The sequence below is a fragment of the Chelonia mydas genome, chromosome 11, assembly GCF_015237465.2.
Source record: "Chelonia mydas isolate rCheMyd1 chromosome 11, rCheMyd1.pri.v2, whole genome shotgun sequence".
Taxonomy (NCBI): Eukaryota; Metazoa; Chordata; order Testudines; family Cheloniidae; genus Chelonia; species Chelonia mydas.
In genome coordinates, this window is record NC_051251.2 from 32,534,816 (window position 1) to 32,547,876 (window position 13,061).

The window sequence follows — 13,061 nt, forward strand, 5'->3', positions numbered from 1 at the left end:
GAGGAGCTGACCCAGGAGGAAGCTGGAACAAAAGGTTTAATTTCTAAGATATATACAATTTTGATCGAAAAAGATGTTGATAAGAAAACAACCCAGATGAAAAGATAGGAGAAGGATTTGGACAAAGAAATCAATCTGGATGTATACATGGGAAAGGTGATATGCATCTTTAACTTGGGTAGCTCATAAAGAAAATTTGTATAAATTATTGTATAGATGGCATTTGACTCCAGTTAAGATCCATCTACTTGGGAGATGCTATTAGAGGGGTTTTCTGTTTTGGGAAAGTGGAACATACTTGCACATATAGTGGTTGTGTCTAACAATTATATGAGTTTGGGAGGAAATTAAAGAGATTCATCTTATGTCAAAATGCCAGCTTCCTGGAGATCCCCTGACGTGCTTACTGAATGCTTCTGTAAAGGATCTGCATTTTAAACAAAGGGCAAATTATTTATTTTCTATTGTTAGCAGCTAGACTCTTTATTGAGCACTACTGGAAAAATATGACCCCTTCACACCAAGTATGTACAAAAGAGAAGTGCCAAAAAGAGGACAGGTATTTAGAAATTTGGTAATCTTTTCTAGTGTACTCAGAGGAGGAGGGCTTCCAAGCTAGCAAGCCAAAATGCCAGGTTCTTTGAATATTAACCTGATCCTGAACAAGTAATGTACAGTGTAGTATGTTAACGTTTGATTGTAACCTTGCTATAGTCTAAAGTTTAATATATATATGTGTGTGTGTGTGTGTCTGTCTGTCTGTACAGAGAAAGAAGGAGAGAGGTCATGTGATGTAGACCCACATTGTACTTACAGGCTGTTTTACAAAGGATCCCTGTCAGACGAAGATCTTCACAACTGATTTTTTTCCATCCCCCGGACTTAGTGTACATAGAAGCACATGTGTTCAGGAGCTCCTCATTGCTCTCCTCTTCAATCCAATTGGTAAATTTCATTTCCGACTTGTCAAACCATTTAAAAGCATTATCTGTGATTGAAGGAATTATACATTATGTCATTCATGGAAAAACAGTTTTTCACACTTACAAATCAAACAAAATTGAATTTAAAAGAAAACTAAACATTTTGAAGCTATTTCTTGGTACTTTGTACAGGCTGCATCCTGGCAACATGCTTCAAATCCAGTGCAGTGAGAGATGCAGTTCGTGTCCAACATATGCTCTCAAGAGCTTCTTGGAGAAGAGAAATTCTGCCACCATACACCAGGCTGACATTTGGGCCAGATCCCCATGCTTCAGGGCACTTGTTACTGCTTTCTCATAAAGGATATACTCATTGCTCTTGGATGTATCATATGTGGTTGCCAGTTTGGGATCAAACATCTCTTTTTCCTAGAGACCATTCCTTTTGTGTTCATGATGCATATTCAGTCATGTTAGCCATGTGGCTGGGCTTCCATCCTTTTGCATACCAAAGCAGGCTTATAATTCCTACACAAATTGCTTACACTGCTGCTTACATATTAGCTTTGATGCTTTTCTGGTCTTCCCCTTTGTGAGCACGGGAAGGATTTTATGTCAGGACCAGGAGCTCTTTAATATACACTATTCTCCAGATCACAAGCTCAGTCTTTAGCCTGTCCTCAGCCTGCTGGTAACTCACAAAACTCCTAAAACCAGTAGAATGATCCTTTAGTACTAGGGACATCAGAATGATCATTAATCTAGATAAACTAATAATGTCAAACTCTCCTTGATGTAGGAAATGGACTTGATAATCCACACCATGAACCCTGTAGAATTTATTGTGAACAGAAGTCACACACCTGTGTCCCAGCCAAGAGAGAGTTTTGAGGTTTGTAGTATCTTCATGGAAGCTTCCACCAAAGAAAATAAGCGCAGCAAAGGAGGAGATAAAAAGAATCTTGAAAAAAATGAGTATCTTCCCTGCAGGGACACAGTGAGAATCCTGGTATTAGGGAGTCCAGAGGAGGAAGGCTGGTCTCATAGTTAAGGTGCCAAACCTTGGCTCAGGTATCTGGGTTACAGTGCCTGCCAGACTTAATGTGTGACATTGGACAATTCTCTCTCTGTTATTCAATTTCCCATCTGTATAATGGGAATAATAAATCCAGCAACACTGTTACTTCTGAACTTCGCTTTAAACTAGCATGTAATAACGAGCCTCAGATTCTGACATAAAACTGATTTTCTTAGATATGCAGAAGAAAAATAAATCAGGATTTTATTAAAGACACAGAGACAAGTTTTACATCCCTACTCTGCTCCCTTAATGAAAGTAACTTTGGGCTCTTAGGGTACAGTGCTTGGGACCCAAGAGAGAGGGATTCAAATGATGATAATCTGTAATTTAATAAATATTAGTCATCCCTCAGCAAGCAGTTCAAGGTCACATCCAGAAAGAGGCACATCATAAGGAGATGGCCACATATACAGGCTAGAACAGAACACAATTTATGTAATAGGAAAGCATATTACACAACGTAGTAGGAAACTTAAAAAGAATTAACCTTATCTTTTGCTGTTGTTCTGGGGCAATGAAAGAAGTGTAGCATGCAATAACATTCCCCATGCTTAATAAAAGTCAAGATTTTTCCATGCTGATTAGGCCTCAACTGAAGTATGGTGTCCAGTTTTGGGCACCACATTTCAGGAAAGATGAACAAAATCAACAAAAATGATTAAAGGTCTAGAAAACATGACCTATGAGGGAAGATTGAAAATATTGGGTTTGTTTAGTTTGGAGAAGAGAAGACTGAGAGGGGACATGATAACAGTTTTCAAGTACATAAAAGGTTGTTACAAGGAGGAAGGGAGAAAAATTGTTCTCCTTAACCTCTGAGGATAGGACAAGAAGCAATGGGGTTAAATTGCAGCAAGGTTGGTTTAGGTTGGACATTAGGAAAAAATCCCTAATGGTTGGGTGGTTAAGCACTGGAATAAATTGCCTAGGGAGGTTGTGGAATCTCTATCATTGGAGATTTTTAAGAGTAGGTTAGACAAACACCTGTCAGGGATGGTCTAGATAATGCTTAGTCCTGCCGTGAGTGCAGGGGTCTGCACTAGATGATCTCTTGAGGTCCCTTCCAGTCCTACAGTTCTATGATTCAAGATCTCTAGCAAAATCATGTTCTCTTCTCTGGGCTAAATTCTGTTCTCAGATATGTAAAGTCAAAATAATCCATTAATTTCAGTGTTGTTACTCCAGATTTACATAGTGTTTCTGAAGTTAGTACGTATATACAAAGGGACAAATTTTATTTACAGTTTTTTTAGCTATTGATGTGAATGGAGAAAAGCAAGCAAGAGTATTTCTATAACTACGCAAACACCACATAAAGATGCTTATAACCATCATCTGTGAAAATGAATATTGGGCTTGTCAAAGTTGTCGGATTGAGAGACCTGGAGATAATCCTGTATTTATCCTCCACACAGGTATAGCACAGACAGCAGCAATACAAGCTTCCATGTAGTCTTCTGCTGACATGTCTCAACCCAGATTTGGAGGGACCATCTAGGGCTGAGAGATGAGCTAAGCGTCTATTCTCATTCAATCCCTGACAATGCCAACAATGGTTCTGATAAGCATGGCAATTGTCTTTTTGGATGTGGACACCTTTTCAATAAGAAAAGAACTGAGGCTGGTGTGTAATTTAATAATTCCACCACAAAGACCTGCATTTTCTACAGTTAACAGAGACAAAGTATTAAGATATCAACAAGGTAGTTCTCACTTACCATCTGTGTCAAAGAACATGCCCAACGAAATATAATCAGGGACTTGCCAGTGATTTTTTAATGTTTCCTGTATAAATGTATTCTCCTCTTTATTTTTTATACTAATAATGTCTGCTCCAGAAGCTGTATTTGAAAAAAAAAATGCCCCTATAAATATAATTTTGAAAGCACGTTTCATGCAACAGAAGTGAAACAACTATAAATACTATATGAAAAGCATCTGAACATACTGATCCACCCAGTAACCAATCAATTGTGTACATACATTACCCACATACCAGCAGTGCAGTGACAGACTGACAGGATATACAATACATTCACATAGTGTCATATAAATGCCATTTAAGATGTTAGCAAACACACATGTACTTAGACATTTAAGTATGTAATCTGAAAAAAAATCTAAACAATTTAGATAATTTAATTAGATCAAAGAGTTGATTTGTAGTCTTTTTTTCCCTTGATGTGTCTCAGATTTTGTAGTCAATTGGACTATACTGACTACTAGTGGATCATTTAAAAGAAACACAAAATTTAAGCTCTTTTGTAACTTACAGTATCATATCATTTACATGCTGTTTGCAATACAAATCTCTTTAAAATATTAATGAGCTATGGGAAAGATCTTCACATATACATAAGTAAGCCCAAACCTTTTAGTTTAATACATAAGCACTACTCTGAAATAGCTAAAAGTTGAAACAGCATTCTGCTTCAGAAATTCCTTGTCAGTACTCAGCTGATTTTTCATAACCATTTTTCCACTGTAAAATAAGACTTAATATAAAATAAAATTTAGAATAGTAAGTTGAATGTTAAAAAAATGTTGAATAGCTGATCATATTTAAGGTTACCAGTACGTCACGGAGGTTACGGATTCCGTGACTTTCCGTGACATTGGTGCCCTACAGAAGCCCAGCTGCTGCGGCAGCAGGAAACCCCCCAGATCTCTCAGCCGCAGCAGTGGGGGCCCCCCCAGCTCCTAGCCCCATGGTCAGGGGTGCCTTCCAGGCACTGGGCAGGAGTGGGGGGCGCAGCTCCCTGCTGCTGCATTCAGTGGGGCAGGGTGATGGACCTTCTTCCCTCCCCATTTTGTCAGGGATGCTTTTAGTAAGAGTTAGGGACAAGTCACGGCTTCTGTGAATTTTTGGTTATTGCTTGTGACCTATCCATGAGTTTTACTAAAAATATCCATGACAAAATTGTAACCTTAATCATGTTCCATTTGAAGCCACTGGGAATTTTCCCATTCCCATTAGCAAGTATAGGACTGAACCAAAAATGGCAAAAAAAACCAAAGTAATTTTCCATTTAAAACAAACAAATAGTAAACTGTGTCCCTACGGAATAAGTGATGTAATATGCAAGCAATTATGGACAGTCTCTTTAACCATATATTCCAGGTTACAACGGTGGAGATGTCAGTTCAGTTTATATTTTTTTACTTTCACTGCCATTGAAAGAAAATGATGGTATTCCAGAGGAAGGAACTATTATTGGTCTGTGGCTTTAAGTCCTCGCCCTGTGGCAAGGAGAGGATGTGGACATGCACTGCTCTGGCAACAATATATGAGGCAGGCACAATGCTTCTGGGAATGCCGCAGAGGAAAGCCTACTGCTACACTATGTTACAGAGTAAAGCAAGAGCTTGGCTTAGCTGGCAGGGTAACGGTTTCTCTTTCCCTTCCCACCAGAGAATCTAACAACACCTGTGTCTTCATCAGACTCTGCTGGTCTTCCTGTTCCAAGAGCAGTACCATGAATTTGCCTAGCTGTGAATGGGGGCTGGGATGGGGTGGGACGGGGGTCTAGGGAAGACTCCTTGCACCTCCTCTGCCATGGAGGGCTAAAAGAAGAATCTAGACTGAAATTTTAAGTTTACATCTATGATTTTTTACTGTGGGGGGAAAAGCAGTAATGAAAAATGAGAGAATGACAGCCACTTCCAGACTTTACAGAGAACACTGAGGCAAGGACTCGGGTCCAGGGTTACCTGGTGAGATATCATATATGCTTAGCACAGCAAAAATTGTGGTAATCTCTTGTTCTAACAAGGATACGGAAGTGTTTCCAGAGCATCTGACTGCCACTGCAGTCGCCGTTCTCAGATAAACACCAGTAAAACTTGAAGAACATTTGGAAGCTCATCCATCGAGGTGAAGTATTAAAAAAGCAGTTGCTCTACTACAATACTTTGACTACTGAGAAAGTCATGGGTGACAGTAAAAAATCTGTGAAGTCAGCTTAAATCACAAGGCTCGACAGCTATCCATCTAGATGACAGTATTATTCACCAGAAACAGGATTGGCTGTATTGGATCAGACCAGACCAGTAACTAGTACTTGGTGCTTCAAAGAAAGACAAAAAATGCATTTAGCCAAATGTGCAACGCCTTTGCCACACAAGGGGGAAATTTCTTTCCTGGTCCACTTGTGTTCTCAAAATGATGTTTAATTACCTTTATTATTTTAGCGTGTTTAATAACAATAATGTCCTAAAATAATACAGTTATTCATTAAATGCAACCAGAGTACATATCTCTTAATAATGCATCAGAAATAAAAGAGACGGATTACAGTACCATTATCTTTACAGAGATTTCTTGCATCATCAATACTGTCCAATTCATCTAATGTGCCTTGAAGAAAAATATAGCAGCTACTTCCAAATGGAATCCAAGCAGAGGAAGGGCATTCTACACAGAGAAGAGCAAACATCATTATTCTAAACACTAAATAGTAGTATGGTGGTTGATATGAAGAAATTGTTTCAAATGGCAATGTAGATGAAAAGAAAAATAATGCAGTTTATCTTTCTGGATTGTATGCATCTCTGCTGGAGCATGAAAACAATTAAATATTAAAAAACATCTGGAGTAAAAATAAATACAATATACTTAAGAATGTAATTTACCAGGTCAGACGAAGAACAAATACAGGACATGAGGATGTGTGATATAGCAGAGAAATCAGAGACACAAAAGATTCATTAGATCACCAAACCCCCTCCTCTAGCCAGTATTCTGTTTTTTTAGAGTTTATTCTCCATTAATTTGGCCAATTTAATTGTTAAGGTCTCCAGTAGAAGGAAGGCCTTCCACCATTCCCTTGGGATATTCTGGACATATCTCACTGATATCACTGCTAAGGGCTGCCTTTTTGTTCTGTTTGTACAACATCAGCACAACGGGGTCCTGGTCCGTGATTAGGGCTCCCAGATGTTACAGTAATTCAAATAAACACTACCAGTTAGGAGATTGCCCTTATATTCAGTTTAATTTGTCCTTTGCTTTTTTCTAGGCATTTATAATTGAGCCCGTCACCATGATATTTATTTATCCCATTACTCTAAACTAGATAACTTTGGACCACTCTAAACATAAGTAAAAGTAAAGGAGGACTTGTGGCACCTTAGAGACTAACCAATTTATTTGAGCATGAGCTTTCATGAGCTACAGCTCACTTCATCGGATGCATACTGTGGAAATTGCAGAAGACATTATATACACAGACACCATGAAACAATACCTCCTCCCACCCCACTCTCCTGCTGGTAATAGCTTATCTAAAGTGATCATCAAGTTGGGCCATTTCCAGCACAAATCCAGGTTTTCTCACCCTCCGCCCCCCCACAGACAAACTCACTCTCTTGCTGGTAATAGCCCATCCAAAGTAACCACTGTCTTCACAATGTGTATGATAATCAAGGTGGGCCATTTCCTGCAGAAATCCAGGTTCTCTCACCCCCTCATCCCCCTCCAAAAACCACACACACAAACTCACTCTCCTGCTGGTAATAGCCTATCCAAAGTGACCCCTCTCCTTACAACCTGCATGAAAATCAAAGTGGGCCATTTCCAGCACAAATCCAGGTTTTCTCACTCCCCCACCCCCATACACACACAAACTCACTCTCCTGCTGGCAATAGCTCATCCAAACTGACCACTCTCCACACTGTGCATGACAATCAAGGTGGGCCACTTCCAGCATAAATCCAAGTTTAACCAGAATGTCTGGGGGGGGGGGGGGGGGGAGGGGGAGAAACAAGGGGAAATAGGCTACCTTGCATAATGACTTAGCCACTCCCAGTCTCTATTTAAGCCTAAATTAATAGTATCCAATTTGCAAATGAATTCCAATTCGGCAGTTTCTCGCTGGACTCTGGATTTGAAGTTTTTTTGTTGTAAGATAGCGACCTTCATGTCTCTGATTGCGTGACCAGAGAGATTGAAGTGTTCTCCGACTGGTTTATGAATGTTATAATTCTTAACATCTGATTTGTGTCCATTTATTCTTTTACGTAGAGACTGTCCAGTTTGACCAATGTACATGGCAGAGGGGCATTGCTGGCACATGATGGCATATATCACATTGGTGGATGTGCAGGTGAACGAGCCTCTGATAGTGTGGCTGATGTTATTAGGCCCTGTGATGGTGTCCTCTGAATAGATATGTGGGCACAGTTGGCAAAGTATATAACATAAGTATAAGTAAATGTTGTCATCTTGCTCACTCGTGTTTACATCCTTTGAATAGTGGCTGGTAGCATCATATTTGCCCTTTACTCACCTGAACAAGTTATATGTATTCATTTACTTTCATCATAAGTCAATTCCTTCATCCTCTTAGCTATTTTTATTGCTTTTTCCTGAATTTCCTCCACTTTATCACCTTCTTTCAGGTACTGAGGTACCTAAAACTCAGAATAATGTGGGAGTGATTTCATCAGTACCAAACAGAGAACGACTGTCACCTCCCAGCTCAGTGATGCCTCTGTCTATACAGCACAAAGTTGTAATGACTTGTTTTTTGGTCAACGCTTTTGTTTTTGGACTACATGCTCTTTTACTACCTACTCTTGCCTTCTACCTCTCTTATGGCATTTCAGCTTACCAGTTATTTTCCATAAGAGAGCAGGAAAAGAGAAATAAATTCAGTAAGAAAATATATAGTTGGGGACACACTATATAACTGCTACTTGAAGGCTCAATGTGCAGGAAGGAGAAAAGAAAAGACAGACTTGACAACTAACCAAAACAATATATTTTCATTCTGAAAGTAGTGTCTTCCTCTGGTCTGTGCTTCCACTCACTAGTGTTCCCAAACCCACCTAACTTAATGATGTCCTTTTAGAAGTTACAAAAAGATGTGTGACTCTAAAGAATCAAAACCAGCATTTCTCTTTATTACCTATTTTGGGGGTCAGTCTACCTAGCAACACAGACCACCAGGAACACATTACCTGAGCACTCTGCTCTCTGCATTGAATAGGGAATTCAATTCAAGGATTCATCCTCATATTCAAAGTCCTCTATTGGATTGGCCTTAGCTACCTAAGAGATCACTTATCCCTCCATGATAATGACCTCCCATGACAGGAACATTCCAATGAAACTGCTGACCAAAACGGTGAGGCTTGTGAAAGCAGAAGGTAGATTTTCACAGGAGCTGGACCTAGAACATGGAGCTTATTTCCACACATGGCAAACTGGTTGAAACTACAGTAACGAACAAAATTATCAGACACATAGATAAACACAATATGTTGGGGAAGAGTCGCATAACTTTTGTAAAGAGAAGTGATCCCTCACCAATCTATTAGAATTTTTTGACGGAGTTCACAAGCATGTGGACAAGGGTGATCCAGTGGATATAGCACACTTGGACTTTCAGAAAGTCTTTGACAAGGTCCCTCACCAACGGCTCTTAAGCAAACTAAGCAGTTATGGGGTAAGAGACAAGGTCCCTGTTCAATCAGTAACTGGTTAAAAGCTAGGAAACAAAGTAAACGGTCAGTTTTCACAATTGATAAATTAGTAAATAGCAGGGTCCCCAAAGGACTTGTTTTGGGACCTGTGCTGTTCAACATACTCATAAATTATCTGGGAAAGGGGGTGAACAGTGAGGTGGTAAAGTTTTCAGACAATACAAAATTACACACGATATTTAAGTCCGAAGTTGACTGAGAAGAGTTACAAAGCGATCTCACAAAACTGGGTTACTCAGGGACATTTTGGTAGGTTAAATTCAATACTGATAAGTGCAAAGTAATGCACATTGGAAAAAATCATCTCAACATCTGCTCACTATGCAGTGGCCGTCAAAAAAGCCAACAGTGTTAGGAATCATTAAGAAAGGAATAAATAATAAAACAGGAAATATCACAGTGGAACTATATATCCATGATATGCCCACACTTAGAACGCTGTGTGCAGTTCTGGTCACCCTATTTTAAGAAAGATTAGAATTTGAAACGGTACAGAGAAAGGCAACAAAAACCATTAGGTGTATGGAGCTGCTCCATATAAGAAGAGATTAAAAAGACTGGGACTGTTCAGATTAGAAAAGAGAAGACTAAGGTGGGATATTATAGAGGTCCATAAAATCATGAATGATATGGAGACAGTGAACAGGAAAGTGCTATTTACCCCCTTCATATAACACAAGAACTAGGGGTCGCCCAATGAAATTAATAAGCAACTGGTTTAAAACAAATATAAGGAAGTACTTCTTCACATAATGCAAAGTCAGCCTGTGGATATTGCCATGGGATATTGTAAAGGGCAAAAGTGTAACTGCGGTTGAAAAGGAATTAGATAAGTTTCTGGAAGACAGGTCCATCAATGTCTATTAGCCAAGATGGTCAGGACGCAACCCCATGCTCTGGGTATCCCTAATCCTCAAACTGCAAGAAGGTGGGAGTGGATGACAGGAGATGGATCACTCAAAATTGCCCTGTTCTGTTCATTCCCTGTGAAGCATCTGGCACGGGCCACTGCAAGAGACAGACTACTGGGCTAGACAGATCTTTGGTCTAACCCAGTATGGCCATTCTTCTATTCTTATGTCATATGAATGACCACAGATCTCACCACTTTTCAAATGAAGAACCTGATCTAAAACACCACTGAAGTCCATGGGAGTCTTTCTATTTGCATTCAGTCTCATAGACTTTAAGGTCAGAAAGGACCATCATGATTATCTCCTGAACACTGCAGGTTACAGAACTTCACTCACCCACCCCTGTAACAGACCCCTAACCTCTCTGGCTGAGTTACTGAAGTTCTCAAATCATGATTTAAAGACTTCAAGTTTCAGAGAATCCACCATTAACAATAATTTAAATCTGCAAGTGACCCATGTCCTGTGCTGCACAAGAAGGTGAAATATAAAAATATATCCTCGAAATATAAAAAGGGGCTATCATTTTAGCACACTGCATCACCCAGTCCTACAAATGCAGATCCAAGAGAGTTCATTCAATTTAATAAAAATCACTAGTGATGACATGGGTAGTGTAATGAAACTCACGTGTAATATGGTAACACCCTGTTAAAGAGAGAGATGAGATTACTATATTCCTGTATAATCTCTAAACAAAAGCTCACTGTTGTAATGATTATTATTTTGTCTCTGATATTTACATGGCAAGGATCTGTAAGCTTGTTAAAACTTCCTAAATAAATCATTAAAAAAATACAAATGCAGATCTCTTACTTATTATTTGGTTATTACATTTTATTTATCCTGAAGTTCCAGGCTACTCTGATAAAACACAAAAGCTACAAGACACTGATAGCACATACCATTTAAATGACCAAAAACTAATACATTCATACATTAGAAGGAATTATCTCCACACCTTCTTACACACCTGTGTAAGCATGATCAGATACTGCATTTTTACCTGATAAATGCAAAATATTTAAATTATATTGGAAACACCTAATTTTTTGTAATAGTAATTATAGTAATTATAGACTGATGACAGAAAACCCTAGTAGAAACAGTACTTTTCTACATAGCTTCCAATTAAAACTGTCAAAATCCAGTGGCTTTTAAGCAGCATAGAGAATGTAAGAGAGCATCAGAAGAATGTAGGCAAGATTTTCTGGAGTGACACGTGATTTTGAGAACCTCCATTTTTGGGTGCCTAATTTAAGACATGTTAAAGGGGCCCAATTTTAAATAGGCTCTGGAACTGGCCCTAAATGCAAAACTGATCTCTCTTTAATGTAGTTTATCTTCAGTAAGTTACACTGCCCACACCCACTACCTCTCACACACACACAAATATAAACTAAAAGCAAGTTATTTCTCCTGTAGGCTGGAAAGGGATATTACACATTATTTATATTTTTAAATACTTGGAAGGTGCTCATATACTAATGATGAGGGCCTTACAAATAGATTAAAGTAAACAGTCTACATCCTCAGAAGGACTGAATAATGCCACAAAACAAATGGATTTCTCTGTGGTGTGAGCCAACGAAGGAAGAAATTATTTGAACTTTGACCTGAGTGTTTAGCTAGTGCCATGATACATGAAAGGAGTGACTCCCATCAAGGGGTGAGAACAAACCTTTTTAGAAGTGGTTATTTTAGATTTGATGTTTCCTTCTAGACCTTCCAGTATTCTTGCAACACCATTCTATACTATAGGTGGCTGGTGAAAATATTTTTTTGGGAGTGGAAGGGCGAGACTACCCTGCACTCACCACACAGTGGCAGCTCCTGTCCCCTGGGGCTCAGCCTGGCTCCCAACTCTGGCCCGTTGGCTCTTCCTGGGCTGCTACATGCAGATACGGAGAAGTCCGCTCCAGTGCCACTTGATGCACATACATTTAGGTGGGGCCCTCCCGATGCAACCCCCCCCCCCCCCCGATTCCCGTCCTGGCCCTACCAGGTACGGGGCTGCAGGATTTCTCCCTTCTCCAGGACTCCCCCACCCCCATCTCCTCAAGATTCTTCTTTCCCCCAGGACTCCTCTCCCCACCATCCCCACAAGATCCCTCCTTCCCTCAGGGCTCTCACCCTGTCCCAGTGAACCTCATCCCAACCCCCAGTGTGGGGATTCTACTCTCCGATCTGTGGAAGCCATATCTCCTCCTCTCAGGAATTCCCCAGATCTCCACTCAGACTGGTCTACCATAGCTCCTCTTCCCGCATATTCTGCACCAGATGTGGCTTCTGAGTCTCCCTGCCTGTTGGAGCCTCCACCAACTGTCACTCTGCGAACTTCAACCTTTCCGGGAAGCACCACTCACGAACCAGAAGCCAGCATCCCCGGCTGGGACTGAGAAATCTAGTTCCATTTGCCAGGAATCCAATATGCAAGCAGGGCCCTCACCCCACAATGTCCTGCCCACTTCCTGGCCTTAGCACCACCAGATCCAGGGCTTCACTTGTTGAGCTGGACATGCATGCAGGCAGTGGGGTGGCTCACAAAATGACTAGGCAGAGATAAATTTTGGGACTGAACCTTCTCTAGCTACCCGCCACTTTGCTGTACACCTCCCACTTACATACTACCTTTAACCACTTCCATGTCATCAACT

General features: G+C 40.1%; 1 protein-coding gene across 1 annotated transcript in view; it reads right to left on the reverse strand.

Annotated features, from left to right (window-relative positions):
* The window catches only part of LOC102946304 (lymphocyte antigen 75), a 122,642-nt gene that overhangs the window by 10,995 nt on the left and 98,586 nt on the right, over window positions 1–13,061 (reverse strand). Inside the window, exons 35-37 of the mRNA XM_037911865.2 lie at window positions 6,305–6,418; window positions 3,723–3,845; window positions 815–988 (exon numbers count right to left, since the gene is read on the reverse strand). Coding sequence (XP_037767793.1) covers window positions 815–988; window positions 3,723–3,845; window positions 6,305–6,418 — 411 coding nt within the window. The remainder of the gene's footprint in view (window positions 1–814; window positions 989–3,722; window positions 3,846–6,304; window positions 6,419–13,061) is intronic.